The following is a 24,087-nucleotide window of genomic DNA, read 5'->3' as shown; positions in this document are numbered from 1 at the left end:
ACCATCATGTTTTATCGTCACCTCTAGACCCATGATCCATTAATTTCTCTTTTTTTTTTTTAAACTAATTTGTACTTTTGGTCTCTACTGTATCTTCTGGCAATAAATTTATTTATGTATTATATAGAAAAATACTTGCACTTCTTTTTAACCCTCTGTATGATTATTTCATTTGGAGCTGCATAAATCTTACATTCTGTGGAATAGCTGCTAGTAATTTCCAGCTTGCTTTCTTTTCATTATTCATGGCTCTTTGGCTCATCACAGTCCTCCTAAATGGATTTTAAGTGAAGTGATTCTGTGGTCTTTGTTTTACAACCTTTTGTCTCTTGTCAGCTTGCTGACAGATCAAGTAAAAAATCACCTACCTTAAGTTAAAGAGGAGACTCCAGCAGTACACGTAGGTGTGGCTCAACTTAACTTTTCTCCTGTTCAACCATGAGCCGAGTCATTTAGCCCACCTGCACAGCTCCCTGTCTGGAAAAGGAGAGTACACGTTGGAGGAGCAGTCTCCCAAAGCAAGTGGCTCTGTTCAGTGACTCACAGGCACTCAGACACGAGTGACACGGTCTGCTCGGATGTCCAGACGTCGCCTTTCCTTACCTCTCAGCAATGTCAGGTTTAATCAATGGTTTAACTATCTGGGAAGAGAAGTGCTGTTACTGTTATGACTCTGTTGTTCTGTATGCCCTAAGACTCACATAACTCGTAGTATTTATGGTACTGTGTAAATTCGTGTAGGAGATGGGTGAGTTGGGGAGGAGAAAAGTTAACTAATGCATTAAGTAGGACAGCAGAAACTATATGCCAGAGTCTACGATAGTGTAGGGAATAGAAAATACTTTACAGTTATGCAGCATTTCTCTTCAGTTGTTCTTTAATGATGACATAACTCAGCTATAAAACATGTCTGAGTGGTATTTTATTGCCTTTGCACTTTGGAATGGAATGTAGCTGTAAATCATGTGCAGTGCACTGAAAATTTGACTACTGTGTTTTTGTTCTGTCCTGTGTTCTTACTCGTAGGATATCAATAACTAGAGTGACAGCTGACATTTCTCTTGCTAAAAGGTCTGTTCTAAATAATCCAAGCAAGAGGGCAATAATTGAGCGGTCAAATACAAGATCCAGTTTAGGTAAGACACTGACACATGTAATTCTGAACATGGTTACATACTGGAGGAAAGTGACAGGATTTCAGCCTTCAAGATGTCATCAGTTCTGCAATTTTAAATGTGTCTACAGCATTTTAATGTATAATTCTGAATTTCACATATTCAAATGGGAGACAAATTTTTCCTGATTAAGGAAGAGCAAGAGAGCACAATGTACTGTGTTAGCCTCGCGTTAAGCAATTACCTGGGCTAGAGTGCAATTATTGAGTATTAGAGTATTATTTGCAAAAGATGTGTTAGGAGCCTGCAGTCAGAATATGGGTTCAGTGCAGTTTCCTCCCAAGGTGAGTTGGCCTCACAGCTCCCTCTTCTCAGCCCTGTGCTTTTAATTCCATATCACAAAGTGTCAAAGAACTTTCACCTTGTCCAGCCAAGGAGACATGTTGTTCCTGACCCTGGGACTGGTTTTGTATTTAATGTTGAACAGCTACAGTTTAATTTTGCTGTCTAGCTGTGAGTCTCTGGGTCTTCCTACCTTCTTCTTGCAGCATCATGACTGCTGGGTTACACTGGCCTGATGAAATTTTTATGTCTTTCACAAGGGTGGAAATTTTTGTGTAGTATATGCAGGCCAATAACCCGGTCTCTGCAACACCATCCTAGGTGGTAGGAGGAGTTGGTTTTCAATCTTCTCAGGAAGAAAAGGCTCTTAAACCCAATTCACTGACGTCTTGAGTGATTGTTTGAACTAGAGGTATAGGTCGTAGGACGCTTCACTTCTAGTTGGCATTCTGGTACAGGAGTAGGCACCCCAAAATTAAGTGCTGCAAAGGTGACTACTAAATCTTCCTGTGCCTGTGAACATGCGTTGCTCTGTGGAGCAGCTCTTAAGCAAATTAAAAGCATGTGAGTTGCTGACATACAGCAATTTTGTACTTTGGTGGTATAACTTAGAGGCTTCAATTTGTGCTGAGTTTATTGATTTAAAATTTGTCACATGCATGTGAATGATTAAGAAGGGTCAGAACAATGAATATCAGAAATGTAATTTACATGGACAGAAATCTCCTTTTTCTTCAGACAAAAGTGCTTTAGTGTGAACATTGCCATTAGTGTCTTTTTAAATAATATGCTGTCAATTATTTAACATAAACAATTTTTTGTGATTATAGAATTAGGGGCTCACAGTTCTGCTTTTCATACAGGCTCTTGTTTAAGTTAAATCAGAATTACAATCTGAGAACAAAAGAAGTTTTAAGAAATATCCATACATCACTTGCTGTCTAAAATAAAAAAATCTTACGACTCATAAGCTGTGTAGCAGATTTGGAAAATATGCTTAACTCTATTTTGTGTTAATAGAAACATGCATTTAATTGTACCCAATGTTTAAGTACACTGATAGTATAAAGGACCATAGTACTTATGTATTTTCAGGCAACAGAATTGTCTCAAAGGTAATACTTATTTTAAAAACTGTCTGAGTAGTAGTTTATTCTATGGAAATTACGTTAATTCACATATGGAGTTCATATACTGAATGTCTATGAAAATAAATGGGTGATGATATTTTTGTCTAAGTAATTTTGGGGATGAATGGCTTTCACCTGTTTTGTTTTCCTTTACTAGCTGAAGTACAGAGTGAAATTGAAAGAATCTTTGAGCTGGCAAGGTCCTTACAACTGGTTGTCCTAGATGCAGACACTATCAATCACCCTGCACAACTTATCAAGACATCTTTAGCACCAATTATTGTCCATGTTAAAGTGTCTTCTCCAAAGGTAACATATCTCACCCTTATAATACGTGCATTTCAGAGGGACCTGGAGGGCAGTGTGGGAGTGAGCAGTGGGGTATCTGCACCTGAAGAAATTAGGAGTGAGATGAAGAGAAAAAAATTGAAGTTTTTAGATCAAGGGCTTGACAAGGGAATGTCTTATGCAATTTGTTTTTTCTGCCCTAAACCTTAACCTGAGCTTTAGATAAGACACCCACCAATTCAGTAGACAAAAAAATTCCTGAGGAGCAAATTCTTTCCATCGCTCTCAGTTCCCCTTGGCAGTCCCTTTGCAGCCCCCCTACCCCAACACAGCTGAAGTTGTGGATTGTCTCTCTGCAAGCCCTAACCTTAGGCTGAGCTTCAGAGAAGACAACCAGCCCTTTGCCCGCTTCCCAGGCAGTTAATGATGGTTGTCTGTTGATCTCAAACAAAGCCTGTCTGCTTTTATCTGTGGCTTCCACCTGGGACATGTTCATACACCGTCCACAGCTGGGTCTGGACCAGTGTGGCCAGGGTGCTGGCCAGCTCCTGCCATGGAGTGTGAATGCGATTATTGCTCAGGAGTGCAGCACAGACCCCTCCGTGACCATGGCTCTTAGTGCAGAAGGGGGCCTGGAGTCATGACAGAGACTCTGGTTTTCATGGAATCAGCACAGCAATGGTGGGATGCTGCTCAGCACCTGCTGGAGTGACTGCTGTGGCACATCAGAGATATCTGCAGAGAGCTATGTGCCAGTTCTTGGTGCAGGTGACCAGCAAGGGATGGGGGAGGTTCTGCTGGACCTGCTGCTATGGGGGAAAAAGGAAGAACTGGATAGAGTTCTGAAGGTCCAGCTGAACAAGGACCCGTGCAGTCTGATCCAGCTGGCCTTACTTGCTTTGATTGAGGGGTTGGCCTAGAGACCTCTGGAGGTCCTTCCAACTTAAAAAATACTCTGTTGTTCTATGATCCTTTAATTTTCTTTGAAACTTTACAGAGAAATAATTTAGGATTCCTAACTTTCTGCCTCTTAAATTCTAGTAATGAACACAGTGGAAGGGAAAAAAAAGTAATATGAACTGTGTGTGTAAAATACCTTCTGTACCCAAAATGCACCTCAGAACAGGTTAAGTTACAGCGTTATTGCCACACAACATAATATGCTGCTACTGTTGTGCCACAGTCAATCCAGCAATCCAGTATAATTCTGTGTGTGTGTATATATATATAAAAAAAATTTTCGTGGTCCTCTAGAACATGACATTTGTGAAAAATAACTTATTACTTCAAGCAGAATAAAGCAAAATCACCATTTGTACTGCATTTGAATTATTTGCAAGGGATCAAATGTGATGCAGAGGGAAATGTGCACAGCTTTCAGGGAGGCTATCAGAAACATTTGTGCTTATATTCAAGGAAAATATTTTATCCATTGTGTTAAATATAATGGAGAGCTTCTGAACTTGGTAATCCTCCAATGGGATGTCAGTCTGAGCTTTATGGAGATACACAGTTCTTAAACTCATATTTTCCTCTTTTCCTCTGTCAGGTTTTGCAGCGACTGATTAAATCTAGAGGAAAGTCACAAAGTAAACACTTGAATGTTCAGTTGGTGGCAGCGGATAAACTTGCACAATGCCCACCAGTAAGTACAGAAGAAAGGCTAAAGAACTTGATACGTGGAGCTTTAAAGATTTCTGCTGTGTTCGTCCTTGATTATAGCTGAGTTCATATGTTATCACTTTATGGCGATTCAGACAGCCCTGCAATTGCAACCCTCGATCAGCTTTTATTGCTAAGAAACAAGTTGTTTGATGGTTTCATCCTGATTATCACTCGTCCTGGGCTTGTTATGATCTTTGGCAAGGTGACAGGTCAAAAATGACGTGTATGGTAAAACTGATCTACTAGCTCATTAGCAAATTACGTCATTTGTGGAGCAGTGCTATCTTAAGGTCACCAAGGGCCAAAGTCTTAGAATCCTGGTTTGAGAAGAGGCTGCAGAGGACTTTCCATCAGCTTCATAGTGAGTCCAGACCCACCGTCTGTACGGTGTGAGTCGTGTGTCGGCATGCATGTGATTCCCGAGCCTTCTGACGCAGCAGTGCCTGCAAGCCATTCCAGTTACCTCATCGGGGCACAGTCACTGCTCACTGACCATTTTATCAAAGATGCTGATACTCACCTTGAATAACCTGCTGCTTAAGGAGCAGAGGTCCTGGATAGCTGATTAGGCAGGCAGGTGCTGTGCACAGGTGTATGTTCAGGCTAGATTCACACTGAAATGTTAGAAGGCAGGGGAAAAAAAGGTAATAGGTTTGACTGAAGTTTCTGTCCTCCTTATCTAAAAGCAGAATGGTTCAAGAATGCGTCCAGAATGAGAGATCATATTCAAATTCCTTCTATGCCTGATACAGAGCAAGAATTTAAATAGTGCAGAAAAGTGCTGGTAGTGGTGTGTGTGTGGGCGCGTGGGTGTATCTCGATTTCTCCAGTTACACTTTTTGCAGTGCCCACTATGCCCCAGGCAGCCTGCTGTTTCCCTGGCGGGTGTGAGTTTCGCAGCCGCCCTCCTGCTGTCCCTCTTGCCCCATCAGCACCACTTGCAGATGTCCAGCTGTCAAAAGTCATAGATGATGACTGTACATACACCCAGCTGGTGGTGGTACTGTAAAGACCTGTAAGCTTCTGGTTACAGTAACTGTAGATCACTTTGCTCCCTGTCTCATCCTTGTTCTCCACTTCAAGCAGCACTGAAAGATGTTCAAGCCATCTCGAGTTCTTCTGGAGAGCTCAGCTGTATTATGTTTCACCCCTGTAATTTTCTACTGAATTGTTATCTCTTAAAATGATGACAGAGAATTCCTGTGAGCCATTCAGGTGCTATCAACTAAAACAAAATTGTACACTTTTCTGTAGTACAAAATAATTTCTATAAAGAGAGTATATAGCTTCCTAACACTTAATGAGTGTGAGCCAAGTTAAATGGAGTTGCACCTGCACCTGTTTGAATACGGCTTGTGGTATTTACACCAAGCTGTCACTGAGCTTACACACAGAACAATCTGCTGCACATTGTTCACATTTGAAAGGAGTATTTATTTTTCCACCTGCACAGAGAAGCCCGTGCATGTTTTACAGCCTTGTTTGCTCTTTATACAGTGGTTTCCTCTTATTCCGCTCAGGTTTGCTCACATCAGTTGAAATGAGGCAAGTAGCTGTGTTGATTGAAATAGAGCGTGCAGCAGCAAGATGCGCATTGTAGCTTGTTCGTTGCATCGTGGCACTTAGATTGTCCATCCCCAGGATCCAGTAAACTCTCCCTTAACACCCAATCCTGTAACTGTATTTTGTTGCCTAAGGCAACAAAGTGAGACCCCATCTGGATAAGAAAAATATTTCCAAATTTCGGGTATCCAGATTTCAAACATGTGACCGTACTTAGAGGCTGCCTTCCGCTCTGACTTGCACAACAGCCTTCTGCAGAAACCGTCTGATTAGTTTTGCATTGCTTGATTTCAAGAAAGTTATTGCTCACTTAGAGCACCTGAAGGGAGATGACAGTCTTGGTTAAGTTTAAATTAAAGTACCAAGTTGATCCATTATTTAATTGAGTAAAAGTATACTGCTAAGACCAAAGACCCTGCTATCTTGTCTTCTGCACTGTGACCTGCTTCATCTGTTTTGCAGCTCAAATTCCTGCAAGAGGAGTATTTGTTTAAAGTGAAGGTACTTGAAAACCATAAAACCCTCACTTTTTTTCATTTGCTGAGAGCCAGCCTTAAGTAATCAGATGGTGCTGTATGTCTAGACATTTTAAAAATAGCTGTCTTTTTTGGCATATTTAAGTTCAGGAACTGCTTTCATTATTAATTCCTTGCTAATCTTTCACTGATGCTGCTCAAGCCAGTGCTAAGCGTGCCTATCACTCCATGACTCTGTTAAGCAGGAACATTATATGGCCCAAAGAAACATGAACTGTACTAACCGTACAGCTTTAAATACACTAGTCATATACAGTTCATTATGATTATTTTTTTTTAAACTTTTTGATTCATGCCAATGCCAAAAGAGGGTACATATCCCTCTGGTCATTCGATATAACCTAAAAAATACCAGAAATTATACTCTAGCGGAAGTAAAATGCGTTGGTATTATTAAAAATAGCCAGTACACCAGATATATCTACAAGTTCAAATTCCTCCTCCTTCTCAGGTACACCTCCAGCCTTGCAGTTCTGTCTGGGGCACCTTTTCCCCCAGAGCCTGAGCTCACCTTCCCTGAGCTCAGAGAGTAAGATGGAATTTGGGGTTGCCCTTAGCTGTACTAACTCTGGGCTATGCTTGCGGCTCAGTCCCTTTCACACTCCCTCTCCCAAGCATTCCTGTGGGTGAGGAGGATGCCTCTGTAGTCGTGACCATTTTGTTTTGTGTTGCTAACGTGGGGTAATGCACCTAGAGTATTTCACAGTGGTTGTGTAGTAAACTAAAAGAAATAGCAGAGGACAGTAGCAACTAATTTTATCTTCTCTTCAGGAAAGACCACTGCGTTAATGTGTATCACTTAAGAAGTACTAGTATATGGAAATGCTCATATGGTAACTATTGTACGCATGTTGTAAGAAAACATTGCGGTGAATAAAATTAATTGTAAGGAAAACTGGGAAAATTGCTTTACTCCATGACACTTGCAAAGGAGGATCCCCTTAAAAGGTTCTTTCCTCCCAAATACACAGAAATAGAACGAACACACGTTAGCTATGAGCAGAACTATTAAATGCAAGAAAAAAACCTGAGTGCTTTCTCTGTAATTCATTTTCCCTGTAAAACACTGTAGAGCCCTGGAATCAGGATCTTGCCAGCTTTGCAGTTTTTCCAGGTGACCTTCAAATGACAGCCTGAGAGGCTCACCGTTACCAGTCCTAGTGTTATTTTACAGTTAACTGTTAAAAAGGTGACAGTACTACTGCAACTGTTAAAAGTTCTTTCTCCCTAAATGCAATTTAATTGAGATCACTGTCAAAACGCCACATGAAGCTACTTACGGTCACAGAGCTGGGTGGTTTAGGTATGTTAGCTAGAGTATTAGCTGTGCATTTCTTAGAAGTGCATGAAGCTTTACTCCGTTAAGAAAGGAAGCTGTAGGCAGCAGTACTGGAATTTCCATCTCCAAGGTCTTTGTCTTACCTCCACTTTGCAGCACGCTCAGTTAAGCCAATACAGCATTTTGTAAGCTCCCTAAATCAACTGATCCAGGTTAAAAAGAAACTTGAGAAACAGTTCCCTAGTTTAGCAGGAGGAGGTTGGAGGGTGTTGGAAGAGTAGTCATTGACCTGCTTGCTGCTAAAACCCCATGCAGCTGAAAACATGCCTTGAGACAGAATTACCTTGCAACCTGCAAAGTTGAGTTTTGTACGGACAGCCAGAATTGCTCTGAGCAGCGCAGCAGAACTGCTTAATAGTCGCAGACCAGAAAGTGACAATATTCATTTTTATTTACAAAAACACGTATTATATTCCAAGTGTAGTATTTTAATTTCTTTTCCTAAGCAGAGTATGTGTAAGCAAACCACATTCTTTTATTTCCTAACTTAACTACGTTTGAATTACTTCTTCCACAAATGATGATGTGAGTGATATAATGGAGTATGTAGTCTATCAACATGTGTTTAAATAGCAAAGGAGGGTCTAAAGGGTATAGATAAATAGAGGAGCAAAATGAGCAGCAATAAACACAATTTGACCAAAGGATATAGTGTTAGGAGTATTCTTATTAGAAGAAAACTTCATACTTGCTGACAGAGGAGGAAACATTTCTCTACTGTGCTGGTAAGAGAGAATAAATTAAAAACTAAATAAAAAGGCTTTAGTATTAAAGTAAGTTCTGGACCAGACTTCTGGGTGGAAGGTAGATGCATGACCAAGATTTATGATGAATTCATCATGCAGTTTTATATCTTATTCTGTAGATGTCAGCTTTATGTATTTTGGATAGATCTGTAAATATGCATGGAGGAAAAGCAGCCTGTGGTTTGTATCGGTTACTCTGAACACTTGCAACACCTGCACGTATTTTCATTTCCTGTGTTATTTTCACAATATTTTTTTTCCACTAAGGCGTGAGTTAAGATTAAAGTTGAGGTGCAAAATTTTACTGCTGAAAATATGTATAAATTTCTCTTGAGGGACTCGGTTTATTATCAGCTCTTTGTTATCAGCACTCGTTATGCTGAAAATCTAAAAACATTGTCTGCAGAGTGTCCCTTTGACTTCTTGGGTAGCACAGAAGCCACATGGCTTTGAATTCCTTCCCCGTTCACTGGTAAATAGCCTCTCTGTGGATTGCACGGTGAGCAGGTCTGAGGCAAGTACCAGGACCTGCACTAATGGTCAGGTACTGTCCCCCTGGTAAACAGATTTTTACAGGGAAAGAGGTCGTACCTGCATGGTCTTGCAGATTTGAGAACAGATAGGTAAGACTATCCAGATAGGCATAAATGAAGGTAGTTAAAAAACAGTGCATGGAGATAGTCTCTGCAGAATTGCCCGCTGTAAGTATCTGAACGGCTGGATGCAGAAGCAGAAATACTGCTGCTAACAGAAATGCACCCTGCGTTCACTGAAGCGGAGGTGGTTTTAGGGGCATCGTCACTCTGGAAATGTGTTCACAATTAGGATGAGAGTATGCATGAGGCCGTGGGTCCAAAACCAATGGAAAGCACCCCTGGGTTACTCTGACACCTAGCTTCAGTTCCTATCTTAGAGCAAAATAAATTCATTAAAGGAGTCTTGTGCCTTTGAGCATGGTAGGGCTCACGCAGTGTCTAGTGAACCTCGCTGAAAGGATACAGTGACTTCTGAGAGCTTTGGCTTTTGATCACCTTATAAGCCCACTTGTATAACTTTCTTTTGCAATCCCATGCTGTGATTCTTATTTACTGAATTTTAAAGGATTAGCATGATGAGAATTGTTAAACAACTCTTTCTTTTCATCAGTAACATTGTAACAAACCAAACTTTGTTGTTGTGATCAGGAAATGTTTGATGTAATTTTGGATGAAAATCAGCTTGAAGATGCTTGCGAACACTTGGCAGAATATCTTGAGGCATACTGGCGTGCTACTCACACCACCAGTAGCACACCCATGACTCCTCTCCTTGGACGAAATTTAGGATCCACTGCACTTTCACCATATCCTGCTGCAATCTCTGGATTACAGGTATGAAAATACATTTCAGCCCCAAACACCAGTGCAGATCAGGTGCGGTTTTTTAATCTGTGGGAAAATAGTGTAATATGTCTTATATAGCTTAACTTATATTTGCTTCGTTAGTTATTATTCACTGTTTGGCTACTGCCAGCAGTAAGAAGGCAAGCTAAGGCCTGTAACCGGTGAAGAAGCAGTTAGTCAGCTGAGTGCTGAAGCACTGTGACTGCTCTGCTTGCTCTTTAATGGGAAGTAAAATGGCCATAAATTTTCTGGCAAGGAGTGAGTTCTTGAGGAAGAGTTAAATGACACTCTGTTAAGTGGTATTGTAGCCATATTAGAAAACGGCCTTTTTTTAACCTGGAAAAAACATCACTGCAAATGAGACCTTGTAAGATTGAGAATACGCATGTACAGTGTGTCACAGCAGTTGAGCTAACAGCTACTGTATTTAAGAATGCAGAACAGTGTCTGTAATGATCCCTTTTATTTCTACCCTCATAACTTCACAAAACATTCACTTTTGGGTGAAAAACTTCCATGCTTGTCTCTTGTATCAGCAAAATGCCTTCACCTTTTTGAGTTCTTTGAGTGTGAATAAAATACATTTTTTTTTTTACCCATTCAAAAAAATTCTGACCATTTTTTTCCACAGGGATAGCTCAAAAACGGCTGAACTTTGAAACTTCAAACGTGGCATGTAAATAGTCCTTAATGAGAAGTACGTGCTTTACTAAGTTTGAAAACAGAAAATGTTTTTTATTAATAGTTATGAATGCTTGAGAAGATCAGGATTGCAGCGAACTTCTAAGTCTGAAAGTTTCAGAAGGAGTTCTGTATGTGTGTGACTTTCTAGGAGTGTGCACTTTCTAATGTCTGTCAAAAATAGAGTTGAGCAAATTACATTTAATGAATAATTCACCTGACAAATGTAACCTCTGTTCTGCTTGTAGAGTATCTGGAAGCAGGTAACAATTTTTAAGGAAATGATGCATCGTTCAGTGTTTTCAATTAACATAAAGCTGTTTTTTCTGTGAGTGAATTGCACTTCACTGAAGGTGCATGATACTTGATATTCACATTTCTAATGCTGTGCTTGATTTTATTAGGATCAGTAAGCCACTGTTTCCTGACTGGCTGAATGCACAAGCACTGTTCTATTACTAATAACATGCACATGTAAACTGTTGTTTCCATTTTCACTTGCCTTAAAATTTCAGTTTTCCATCCCTTCATGACAATAAAGTGCCATCTGCAGAACTTTCACCTCTTCAGTTTCATTTTGAAAACTGGGTGTATCCACAGAATTTTTTTCAGGCATTTATTTCTCTCTGATCAATGGACACCAGCAGTAACTGTGAAATGTTGCTCCATTTACTTAGGGAAAACTCACACTGAAGATGAAAATCACCCCTGTGCAGTGGGCTGGCTGAAGGTATGCATCACTTAATCCCCACTTCACCCTAATTGTGAAGGCTTAGGTGGGACTTGAATGGTGCTAGTTCTCTGCAGAGGGGTAAATTTCTCCCTGAGTGAATGATGCCCAACTAGAGACTGAAGGATTTGGCTTTCAGTGCCACTTAAGTGTTCAGGCCCGTTTAAAGAGTTCTGGTGTTTTACATGGTTATCTTGCAGTAAAGACTTCCATCATCTGAAGTGCTTATCCACCTAGAGGTTTTATACTAATTCAAGCCTTCGGAAGGATTTGAATCAGTTTTAACTGTAATGATGTGGTACGGTAATTACAAAGCACTCATGCAAATCCTAGGAATTAAACTAGCTTAGGTCCTTATGATACATTAAGAATTTATACTTCTTATGACCTTGTGACTCCTTCTTGCCTGATACCTTGGGGAGCTGAATACCAAAAGCCCAGAGCCTCGTGTAACAGTCACACCTGAGAATGATACAGATTTGCTGGGACAATGTGGACATACTTCACCTAATTGGGACTTGAGAGTATTCCTTTTTTATTTGATTGTGGCCTGGACTTCAGTTTACTGAAGATCGAAACTACTGATTTAACTTAAGTCTTTGGGCTTCACAAAGGTCAGCAGGGTGAAATTAAATGGCATAGATACAGAAGAGTCAGAGTAAAAGGGAGGGTACAGGTGACAGCATGCTCCAGCTGTATCCCATCACACTGTGTGTGGTACACCTGCCAAAGCTGGTGGTCATTTGATCCTTGGTCATGACCTTGCCAAAAAGGGGAAGATGTTGATGTTGAGCTCTGTGTTTGCAGTCCTCAATAGGAAGAGTAAATTTTGTCATTGCTGACTCCTATGGGCCAGTTGTTTGCATTTGTAGATAATCCCTGGGTAGCTCTAAACCTATACAGTTTGGTCTAATTTCAGAGAATGGACTTAAATCCTATAGTTCCAAGTTTTGGGGATATGTGTTTCTTAGGCTCCAGGGGATTTGCATTTTAAGTCTGTTACTGCAGAAAACATAATGCAGCTTATCATTCCTATTGCACTGCAGGATCAAAAGTTATTTGGGGCTTAAGACCAGCACGTAACCACACCAGTTTTATGCCATGCTTACACCTGTCGGGAGGTAAATAGCGGGATCAGAACGACTACACAATCGAGGCAGGGAAACAGGAAGGTTTCTAGAAAGGAGCAGGTTGCAGCCAGAGAGGTAAAGAGGGAAGATAAGAGGGTGCGAGCACAGAAAGTTAAAGTTGCAACTGATTAGGTGATTATATACCAAAATTGCATGTCTAGGTCAAATAAATATGAGAAGTATAATTTGTGAAGAAAATATGTGGACTTTGACATATAATCACTACTAAAGCAGGATGCTATAAGGAAAACTTGGGGATAATGTGGTAGAAGTTGCTACCCAGTAGCTGAGTGTGTGAATCTGCAGGAGGCACCTTTTCCACACCGGCTCGTTATGTGGAATCTCTCAGTGAGTAACCTTGGTAGCATCGATCCACACAAAGAGATACGACATCGTATCTGCTGTGCTGTAAATGTATACCCATCTGCACAGTTACTTCCCCTTGCAGACAAGCCTTTTGTTATAAATTATGCAGCTGAACAGTTGCCATACAGAGAGGGTGTAGCAATAGGAGGAAGGTTTTATAGCGCAGAGAACATCGGCCAGAATTCAGAACTGAGGGGAGCAGACGATGCTGTCTGTGCGCAGGAACCTGAGGCCATAAGAGTGCAACTGTCACGGCAGCATTCTCTTGGCAGTTACAGGATCAGAAGAATGACATGGGGTGTGTAATCTAGAGAAAGAAAAGTACTGACCGGGATTGTTCTGAGAGTACGGATGGGTATACTTTTGAGAGGTTTAATGTGTGATGACAGCAAACAAATTTTTTTTTAGGGTATTTCTTCATTGTGCCAGTTCACTGGCAAAAAATATGAACTAATTTTGTTTATGTGACAAATGTAGCACATTATCATTACGGGAATGTGAGGATAGCAAAGGCTAAACCTTTTAATTAATAAATTATCTTAGAGAAGGATTTTCTGTCAACATATTTAAAGTATTTATTATGTTTTAGTTGAAAGAATTTGTTCATGTCTAATAATTTTAGCCACCCCTTAGCTGCCTGGTTAGGAGTCCATCATTTGTTTGGTCATATGAAGGTTTTTAAATAAGGCTTAGAGCTATACCTTTAAAAAAAAACAAAAAAAAACCCCCAAAAATCCAAGAAACATCTTCAGATGTTTTCTAAAACCACATAAATCAATGCTCAAAATTTTCTAAGCAGAATAGAAGCATGAATGTTACGTTCATGATCAGAGAAAAGTGATAAATGCTGAATACATCAGCTCACTTTTCATGCTAAATGGCCTGTGATATTTAACAAGGTGAATACCTTAAGGTACACATTGTAATACTGTGTTTGGTCTGCTTTCAGCTCTAGGAACCAGACAATTCTTGTAACCCATTCCTGTAGCATACAGACTTTAATATAAAATGAATAACACAAAAGTGGATGGATTCTGAAAGACCTCAGAATAAGTCTCAAGCTAAAAAATGTAAAATACTCTTTGTATGTATTAATGCTTGGATTCTTTGGCACTCGTAGAGCCAGCGTATGAGGCACAGCAGCCATTCTACAGAGAACTCTCCAATTGAGCGACGAAGTCTAATGACCTCAGATGAAAATTATCACAATGAAAGGGCTCGGAAGAGCAGGAACCGCTTGTCTTCCAGTTCCCAACACAGCCGAGATCACTATCCTCTAGTGGAAGAAGAATACTCTGACTCATACCAGGACACTTACAAACCCCATAGGAACCGAGGATCCCCTGGAGGATATAGCCATGATTCACGACACAGGCTTTGAGTTCAAGAACCTGGGGAAAAATAGTATTCATCAGTTGATAACTTGCCATAACGTAGCTAGGAAAAAAAAAAATCATCTTAATTTGGCAGGTGTAATGCAGTTATACTGAAGTTGCACTCTGCTGTCATTTGATGTTAAGTAGGGGGCAAAAAAAAGTTACCATGCCCTTATGTTTATGCCCGATCATATAGATTGGTTTTTGGGTGTTGTTTTTTTTTAGTACAGCATTTGCATTTATAGCCATAATTTTTCTTGTCGTTAGATATTAGACACATCCGTTTGTAATTTAGGTACTTATCAAGGCACTTATAACATAATTTCCTGTGCTGGAAATTCCAAGTGACCAGTTCCAGTTGGAACCAATTTATAAACCAATTCCTGTTGGAATTTGGGTGAATTGACTGGAAAGTCGACTTGAGCATGTTGCAATCAATTGAAAAAAAATATAAATGAAAAATCTGAAAATTACAAACCACTAGAAGCCAGAAAGTCAGCTACAGTATTTGTTTGCTGGAAGCTCAATTTACATTTGAAGTTAGAATAAAAGGATTTATTCTAACTGCTTATTTCCAGAATGGCTTATTCAGACAAATCAAATGTAAACTATTGAGAGTGCCAAATATCACAAATTATTGCAGCAGTTACAAAATACTTTCCAGTTTGAAATTATTTTTAGACCTGGCATGAATGTTGCAGCAAAATGATTTCTTTAGTTTAGCTAGTACTGACATTTTTGTTGCGGTCAGCAATGATGAACTGTGACAGGATAAGGGGAAATAGAAACAGGAAAATGAACAAACTTAAGAATAGTTTGTATGGTTAGAGGTTGAGAATAGTCTTTTTTTTTTTTCTTGTTTACCTGAACACAGCTAGTATTCCCCAAATGGAACATTAGTGTATAGATACATAATATTTTTTTCCCATTTTTAGTATTCTGCCTTTTTAAATGGAAAACAATACACTCTTCTTACCCAGTGTGTAGAGTACCTACATTCCAGTACACCTGAGTACCTACTTATACGTTACATCTTTCAAAATCCATCTTTGAATGTCTGAAAATTCTAGCATCGCACAAGAACTCTCCAGAAGATCAGTTCAAATTTCGGTATTGAAATCTGAGGGAAGGGAGTGGGGTTAAATATTTGTAAAAGATAAACACTTAAAATAACATATTGGTCAGAATTAGCTTGCAATAAAAATGGAGTATGAGAAAAATATCTGCTTACAGTAAAGTCGTAGAGCTGATAGTTTTGATTCAAAGAACTATGATAAATCTTTGGAGATATTGCTGCCTTACTTCCTAACAATCACTTCTTTTCACCTACTGAGTCGTCAGTTTCTTCAAATAGATAAATTTATGTTTTTGGACCTTATGTCTTACATGATCAGTGAAGCCTTAGATCCAATGTGACTGAAAAATTTACCATAATTGACCGTTTTGTACAACCCACTAATGTCTTTAAGCAGAGACTCCTGAAATTCCCCACTGCATGCATTTTCTAAAATTGACAGAACTATGCTGAACATGCATTTTTTTTATGCAGGTTCACGTCATCATTATGTTTTTTCAAAAATGAGGATCATTAACTTTTATAGTTGCTTATTTTCTTCCCAAAGCCTGCTAAAAGTAGGCTTTAAAAGTATGTAGCACTAAATGAATTTCCTGAATATTACGGTTTCTTCTACTTTCTGGACCAGTTAGCAAAGATCACTGGTATTTTTCACCACTGCCGAGTCTGGTTATCTTCTTGATGTTAACAATGGGAGAAGTAATTCATCTCGTATCTGGTACAACCAAAAATGATGTACATCTCTAGCAGCATTAAAAGATTGCGGATGCATGATTGATTTTTTAAACAGTTTCACTGCCTGAAAGGCAGCCTTCAACACCACTAGATGATTCGAATGGGCCAGTTACCGAGGAAAAAAAAGGAAAATATCTGCATCCATTGGAGTAACAGAGTTAAGAATGGATATGACAGACCTGATCCTGTTTGATTTTCTCAGGCTGAATGCCTGCAGATTCCAAACGAGCATTTAGGCTGAGAAGGCATGGCAAGATCTGGTCTGGGAATGGTAGCTTCAGCTGCCTTCTCTAATATTGTCTGCTATAGCACAGTGGAGCATTCTCCAGTAATTTTTACAAGTCTTCGTTACATGTACAGCACACATACCTGCATGAGAAAGAAGGCATTAGGCAAAACATTTTTTCTATAAGCTTTAATAAGTTTCTTGTTTGTGTGCATTAAAGTATTAATTGCAAAGGATGCACTGAGATGTATAAACCTAGATTAGACAGCTGTTTATCTTTATTCTGTAGTAGCATTAGGGATCAGATCATTTAACTGCTTGAAGATATTTGCATTTTAATGGCAGGTAGCTGCGAAGCACCTACATATATTTTCTAGTAAACAAGGTTACTGCTTTATCATTTCCTAGACAAAAATGTCATTTAGAGCCTTTTGGAGCCTTGTTTTTAAGTCTTCCATGTCATGCTAGTAAAGGGAAAGATCTACACAACACGTATGCACAAATTCCATCACCTGCAGCATCTGAAGTGCCAAAACTACTTTTCTTTGTTCTAATAAAAACAAGCTTGTGAAGGAAGTCATGTATTGTCTTGAAAGACCACATTGAGTTCCTTTATTATGTGGGTTTAAGTTTACTTTACTCTTGTATGTAATTAGTTTACTCTCTCCTCTCCCATTGCCCATTCCATTTTAATATAAGAAACCAGTTACAAGTGATCCAGCAGGTTTCCTTGCTTGCTGGTTTTTTAATTCTTTGAAGATAGATATATCTTTAAGTACAAATATACCGAACATGCTAATAGATTATTACTTTATTCTAGATACAAGCTATGGGAACTCTTTTATTTTAAAAAGTAAATTATTTTTAGGAAACATGGTAATCAGTAAAAGCTGCAATGTTGATGAGGACATGCTAACTCATAGTATTTGCATTAGAACTTCAGCAATGCTAGCCAGCTGTGTTGTGATTTATTATGCAATGGCGCTATATAAAATTGTGAAGTTCATGTATTCCTGAATGAATACGAGTAAGACTAATTTTGCAGTCCTCGTACGATTTCTTCTTGTTATTAAAATATTATTAAAAAGATCGGAGTTCTGTTCCTAAGCTCTGGCTTATACAAAGGATTTTAGAAATGTTTCTAAAAACCCAATTTTTTAAAGTTTTTGTTGTTGTTGCTGTTATCTGAGTTTTTCATTAGGACACTTTTGGATTGATGACCATTTAACCAATAAAGGTGGTAACAACAATCGTAATATCTTAAAGACAGTATATTTCAGTGCATTCATATGTTCACGAATGAATGAACAAGGTACTTTAACAATCCTGAAGCCACTTTAAAGACAATTAATTGTTAAACTTTTAATTTAAAATACTTTGACAAGTTGTATTTAGCAGATGTACAGGTTCTTTTACTAGTTCCATAGATGAAGATTTATCCCGTGGGATGTGCAACTCGCAACTGATTCTAACTCGAGTATATTATGCAGTTAATGTTTAAAGGAATGCAACTAAAGCTGTTGTATAACAGTTTCTAGTTTATAAACAATGGGCCAAATTAGATGATCATGTTCTAAACAGGTCAGTCTGGCAAAAATCGGTTCCTCTGCTTGAGAATTGATAGTGCAGTATGGCCCCACACCTAGATTTTATCCTGAAAAAAACATCTTGCCATGGAAATCGGGTGGTGCCCCTGATTTTGTACTTGATCAGCAAGAGCAGTTTCTGAAGCGAGTGCTGTTACCTCTTGCTAATCACACTACTTCTCAGCTACTGGGCACTCAGCCTGCTTCTAATACCGTGTCTTTTTGACTTAACTCTGATGGACCCAGATAAATTAAGTGTGCTTGGGATTGGAGGTGGCTCTGTGACTTGGCGGACACGTTTGCAGTGATCGTCCTCACAGTGTTAGTGTTGGGTTTGCTGCAAATAGAAAAGCGTTTTACTGTGTTTTCTCCAGGTTTGAAAGCTGCTTCTGAAGTTGGTATTTGGGGGTTTAATCTTTTGTGCTCCTTGCTTTTAAAATAATGTTTAATACGTACTTAAGAGAGTGAAAATTACAAAAAGGAGGAAAGGAAAGGTAGCCGTAGGAATAACAAGATGACGGTGGTTCCCCTGGATGTGCGTAGGCCCATAGCTTCAATTTCAGTTTGACTGCAGATCTTCTGAATTCAGTTTGGTCTCAATACCGTAGACTTCTCTGAAATGCCCCAGAATCTCATATCTTTACTGACATTACCATTCTCAGAATAATATTGCTAATACTGTTACTTTATAGCATACTGATTTGAATAAGTTAGGGCTTTCATTAGTCACTTTTTCTTTAGGAGTGTATTAAACGTGTCCTCTGCTGTATTTTTGTTTTACAAATTAAGTGCTTCTGAAGCCTGTCCTTGATTCCATAGTCTTAATTTATTTTTAAAGCAAAAATAGGGTTATATTACCCCAGTTGGTATTAATACAGGTTTGGATACAGGGGGTTCTACTACCATGCGTTTTGATGCAGTTACCCCTCATTCCCTCAAATAGTGGTTCTACAAAGAGTAAAAAGACTGCAAGATACTGCAGTGTAGCCAATTTTAACTCTGGGGAAATTAAGTTCCCACTATCTTTAAAATGATGCCAAAAGACAGTATATTATTTGAAGAGTCTTCATTTGAATAACCTTTGTTAGATTGTTATTCAAGTCTGATTTATTTCATATAGAAAAATAAAGGTATGTCTTTAAAAATAAAGATACATTTTAATAATGTTGTAAAATATATGTAGGGAATTAACTTGGAGAACGAGCTGAAAATGTTAGTTAGTATTGAAATTTGTGTTAAGATCTCTCTCATTATTTGTGGAATCCATTTAAGAAGTCAAGAGAAGTACTGTAATTGAATCCATAGAGAGAATGTTGGGAGAAGGTAGAAATCATTTTAAAATGTTAATAAGGGTGTGTCAGTCCTTTATTCCTTTGAAAGCGGTGAAACTGGGAGTAGCACTGGCTCGGTCTCGGTGATGTTTAGTCGACTTGCCTTTTCCCCTCAACTTCCTTGGCAGTGAGTTACTTTCTGGACTAGATCCTACAGACACCTGCTACTGGACACAGTGTTTATTACTGTCTTCTCCAAAAGTCAGTATTTGCAAGGTCTGACCATAAATGACACATACTGATTATCATATGCCTTATCAATATTTCCTGAAAAACAAAATGTAATTAAATTCAATGCCACAGTCCCCTTTGATATTGCTTCTACTCTGTATAAGCAGTAGAAAATCAATACAGTGAGAAAATATATTGTACAGTACAGAATAATATATTTTGCCAATGATGTAAAAACAGAGCAAGGGAAAAGAAGCACATTTGTAATAGCACAAATTTACAATAATTCCACTATTGCATTTGGCATTGTATTTTTGCAAAAAAGGGGTAAATTTTTGATCCAGCGTCAGTGATTTATTGCATTTTTGATCAGCTTAACTTGCTGTCTGATACTTCAGCAGTTTATTTCTAAGCCTTGCATTTTGCATATGTGATTGGTTTTTCAATAACTTGTATTCCTTCCATATTAATTCATGAAAAAAAAACCCCAACCTTTTAAGATCAGAAAGTCCCCTGCGTTCATTTCTGCTAATTTCCTCCTCAAAGCTGAAATTATATTAATAACTTCTAATTTTGGTCAATGTATAGATTTTGGCATATGACTGATGAATATACCATGAATACACTACTAGCCCAAGGTCGGGAATGAAACACTCCCAGTAAATAAGTTCTTGGGGCTACAGAGCTACTTGCTTTCGTGTATAGGGACGGGGAGGTGGGGGAGAGAAGGATGTTACACCCTCAGAGCTGTGGACGAGTCCACCCAAAACTTCCACTGATATTGCTGAGAATTTAAAATGTAAAGGAAAGTAAGCTTCAGGAATGCATGCTTAGGCCCAAGGTGTATTTACATTTGAAACACGCCCGATTCTCTTCTCCTGCAGGGAGAGAGAAAGTCAGTGATGTTGTACAAGAACAGCATAGGAAGAGAATCAAGCAAAATGCAAATTGTATGTATGCCTGCAGAAATAGAGGGGTGAAGAAAGAAGATGAAAACAGCCATTCAAACTGCACACTACGGACCTTGGGCTTCTCAGATCCCAGAAGATCTCTGTTTCTCACCCAAACTGGTTCCCAGTGACAGCATGGCAGTGCTACCTCCAGCCTCACTGGGACCCAGTTCAGAGTCACACTGGTAAAGACATTACTGCCTTTACTAATTAAAAAAACACAAACCCCCCAAAAAAAACCCAAAACCACAAATTCGTGTTTTCTGCTGATTTGCCCCTTTCTGTTTTTACTTCTGTAGTTACTGTATGTGTAGCATTCTACAAGGCATGCTGGGTAAAATATACTATGCAAATGTGTACAGTGTTGCATGCTTTGCTCTCCCTCTGCTTTTAGTGGCTTTCAAAGAAAGAAAAAAAAAGTGTTGTTATTTTTGTGATCAGAATCATTTAAAAAAGAAAATGCAGACTGCATGCTGATAGTATCCTCATTTCTATGGATTTGTTTTATGGACTTTAGGTGTACAAAAATGAACTGCATTACAATAACTTTTCTACAATAAATGAAAAAACTATAAACCGTTTAAAAGTCTTTTAAGTTTCTTTCTATTCTGCACTCCAGATTGGAAAAAAGCTCAGAAGAGTCACTTGAGGAAGCCGTTCAGTGTTGGGGTATTTTTATTGTTTGCTAATAGCTTTTGGCAGCAGCTTCACGTGTTAGCATTTTTAGTAAAAATTAATGAGATTCCGAAGAAGGAGATGCATCTGGTCTGTGAAATGAATGATGTTTATTTTTAAATCTATCTGCTCTTAAATAGCTGCAGCTCAGAGATACATAAATATATGTAACATCTTACTGTTGCATCGAGAAGTAAAATACTTCCAGCCAACTGCTCAGTTGGAGGATTCTCACGAACATTAATGGTCCTTGGATCTGGTCCTGAATATGATTTCATACTAATTTAAAATTGGTTCCTAGACAGAAACAAGTATCGGAATGATGTGAGGTATTAAGGATCTAACGAATAATTAAAAGAAAATGAAATGCTGTTCATAGTATCCTGAAAACAAGAAAGCACTGAAAGATGCTGCCTCTAGCAGGGAGTTCCATGTTGCCTCTTCCAGAGAGTGAATAACAGGAACCAGCAACCTAACAGAGATGCTGTGATTGTCAAAAAAAATGGAGGTACAGTGCTTTCAAACTCAGTACGGCAGCAGGGGACCAAACCAGCTCTACAGCAGCACGGGGTTATCTTGAGCCCTACCAGACCAGCAAGGGCATTGTGCTGCTGGGTTCCCCGTGCTGCTGCCCTTCTTCTCGGGTTTGTGCCGGAGGGGAGAGCGGTGGTGGCCGTTGGCAGGGCTCAGGCACATTTCACCCGTTGGGGCGTCCCTCTCGCATCTCTCCAGGCCTGCAGTGCCTGCGAGAGCCGGTTGCACAGCGTGCTTGCTTCCTCGGTGTTTCTGTCGAGCGCCTGCCTTTGAAGGACACAAATACATTTGCCAGGTAAGTTGCCTGTTGCGTGTGATTAACATTGGCTTTTACGTATCCAATACATGTGCAGGGCTTTCAAAATTCTGTTTAATTGAATTATATTTTCTAAGTGTTCAAAATCAGATATAAGCATGCAAGTTTTCATCTAAGCTGTTAATAAAAAGCTTAAGGTCTTTCAAATAAATATAACTGAGCAAAAATGTATTCTTTTGTGTGTTTTCCTATGATCCGAGAATTTAAAAGTTCATAAGCCACGTACGTATCTTGTCTGTCTTCTCTATGCATTCGGGTTTATCTGTGTGGAAGTATTTTCCCCTCCATTGGTGACATCTTAGCGTAGGCAGATGACACGCTTCAGCAGCATAGAAATGCTCAGATGACCCACTGTCTGCCTTACAGGTTGCTTGGAACAAAATGTACACGACCTGCAAAAGGCTTTTGGAATTTCCAGGAGGAAACTGTGTAACTGTATTCATGGTAAGCCATGACGATTTGTGTGCTTTCTTAGGCGGCTTCCACCAGCAATGGGAAGCACAACATCAAGTTTAGCACATAAAAAAGCAGGAGTACAATACAGGTTAAACCAGGCTGCCATACACCTGTCTTAAACGGTAATTTAACTGACAGAGGGAAGCCAGAGATAACAATAGCTTCCTAGTCGTAAAATACATCAACGCACAGTTCCTGCTCTATACCTTGATTTCCCTTTCGCCTTCCCCCCCTTCGCCTTCTCCAAAGCCACTGCATGTGGCTAGCAGACCTCCTTGCTTGTCCTAAGAGGAATACACAAATCTTGGCAACTCCAGCAGTTGAACAGTACAGGAGGTTATTTGTGCACTGCGCTACATATGATAAAACATCGCTACTTTTCCAGAGTAATGCTAATTGTCGTGTTTGACGTTAGAAATTAGCGATCTAATTCTGAAACATTCTAAAGCAGACCAAAACCATAAAGGGTAAACAGCCTTCATATTAAAAGAGCCTTCCCCCCCCCCCCCCCCCCCCCCCCCCAGACTGCCAGTGACTGTTGCAAACAAAGGTTTCACAGACTAGCCAAGTATCTGGGCTAACTGTGTTCTTCCTGCCATATTGGGTAGCTGATATGGCATCACTATTGTTAATGCTGAAAAAGGTGTAAAAGCATGAACACCACTGACGATAATACATTATATCTAGTTATTTTAAACCTGGGTGACTACAGATCCATTAGTAGTGCAGTGCATCGATTTATTTTTATCCTATTAAAGCTGTAACTTGCCAGTTTATTATCACAATATTTATTTTCTTCAACTGTTAAGAACCATATATTCCCCTTCACTGCAACAGAAAGCACAAAAGCCTGCAGACACAGACAGAAACTCAGATTACTACTGGTCTTGCTACTTTGACTACGGGTCAATATTGCAGCAGGGAAAAGGAAACTAAGAAGCCACTGTCAGAATTAAAGCTGCTAGAAGGAAAGAAGCAAAAAAACCTCTGAAATAACAGAGTATCATATGGGAAAGGGGCCAGATAGATAGCATGTGGAAAGATGAAAGCGGCATAGCAGGCAGCAAGTAAGGAAGGTGGAGGTGGAACTGAGCGAGGAGGTGTGCCAGCCTGCAAAGGAGTAGGGGAAAAACAGAGCCCCTAATCCTGGAAAATGGGAGGCCGTGATGTGGGTGAGCGGACGGTATGGAATGCAGAGCAAAACCCATAACGTGCACCATCCCTGACAGAAAGTTACACTACGTCGTCCTGACAGTTCTGAGGAACGTGAGCGTGTCCAGAGGACTTAAAGACTTCAAGGACAAAGAAGCTTCTCTGTCCCAAGGTAGGTATCCCATCCCAAGAGGAGCTTCTCCATCTCAAGATGGAGGCTTCTCCATCCCGAATCAGTGGGGACAGCAGACGACTCCAGGGCTGGCTCAGCTTTCAAATGAAAAGGAACTCGATCGGATTACTGTGGTGATGAACAAAGCTTTCCAACTCTGGGCTTCAGAGGAGGTGCCTTTTGAACTTAAAACCCAGGCTTTCCAGCAGTTTTACTCCTCCTCACTCTCTCTCCCAAAGTTAATTTTTTTTTCAGAGAACTGCAGGTGTAGGTTTTCCTTACCATGCCCACCAGCGGTGTTTAAAATGAAGATATATCC

At 39.5% G+C, this 24,087-nt stretch overlaps 1 protein-coding gene across 5 annotated transcripts in view; it reads left to right on the top strand.

Moving 5' to 3' along the window:
- Positions 1 to 21,036, top strand: part of CACNB4 (calcium voltage-gated channel auxiliary subunit beta 4) — a 109,975-nt gene extending 88,939 nt beyond the window's left edge. For 2 of the 5 annotated variants that reach the window (XM_049805554.1, XM_049805562.1), the window contains 5 exons: positions 1,027 to 1,136; positions 2,745 to 2,896; positions 4,425 to 4,520; positions 9,909 to 10,094; positions 14,134 to 21,036. In XM_049805554.1, the coding sequence (XP_049661511.1) occupies positions 1,027 to 1,136; positions 2,745 to 2,896; positions 4,425 to 4,520; positions 9,909 to 10,094; positions 14,134 to 14,394 (805 nt within the window). In that variant the 3' untranslated portion in view covers positions 14,395 to 21,036. The other 3 variants (XM_049805571.1, XM_049805578.1, XM_049805587.1) reach the window with 3 other exon arrangements.
- The last annotated feature ends 3,051 nt before the right edge of the window (positions 21,037 to 24,087 follow it).

The sequence above is a fragment of the Accipiter gentilis genome, chromosome 1 (assembly GCF_929443795.1).
Source record: "Accipiter gentilis chromosome 1, bAccGen1.1, whole genome shotgun sequence".
NCBI lineage: Eukaryota > Metazoa > Chordata > Aves > Accipitriformes > Accipitridae > Astur > Astur gentilis.
Note: the sequence above shows the minus strand (reverse complement) of the source record. Positions and strands in the feature narration are given on the sequence as shown.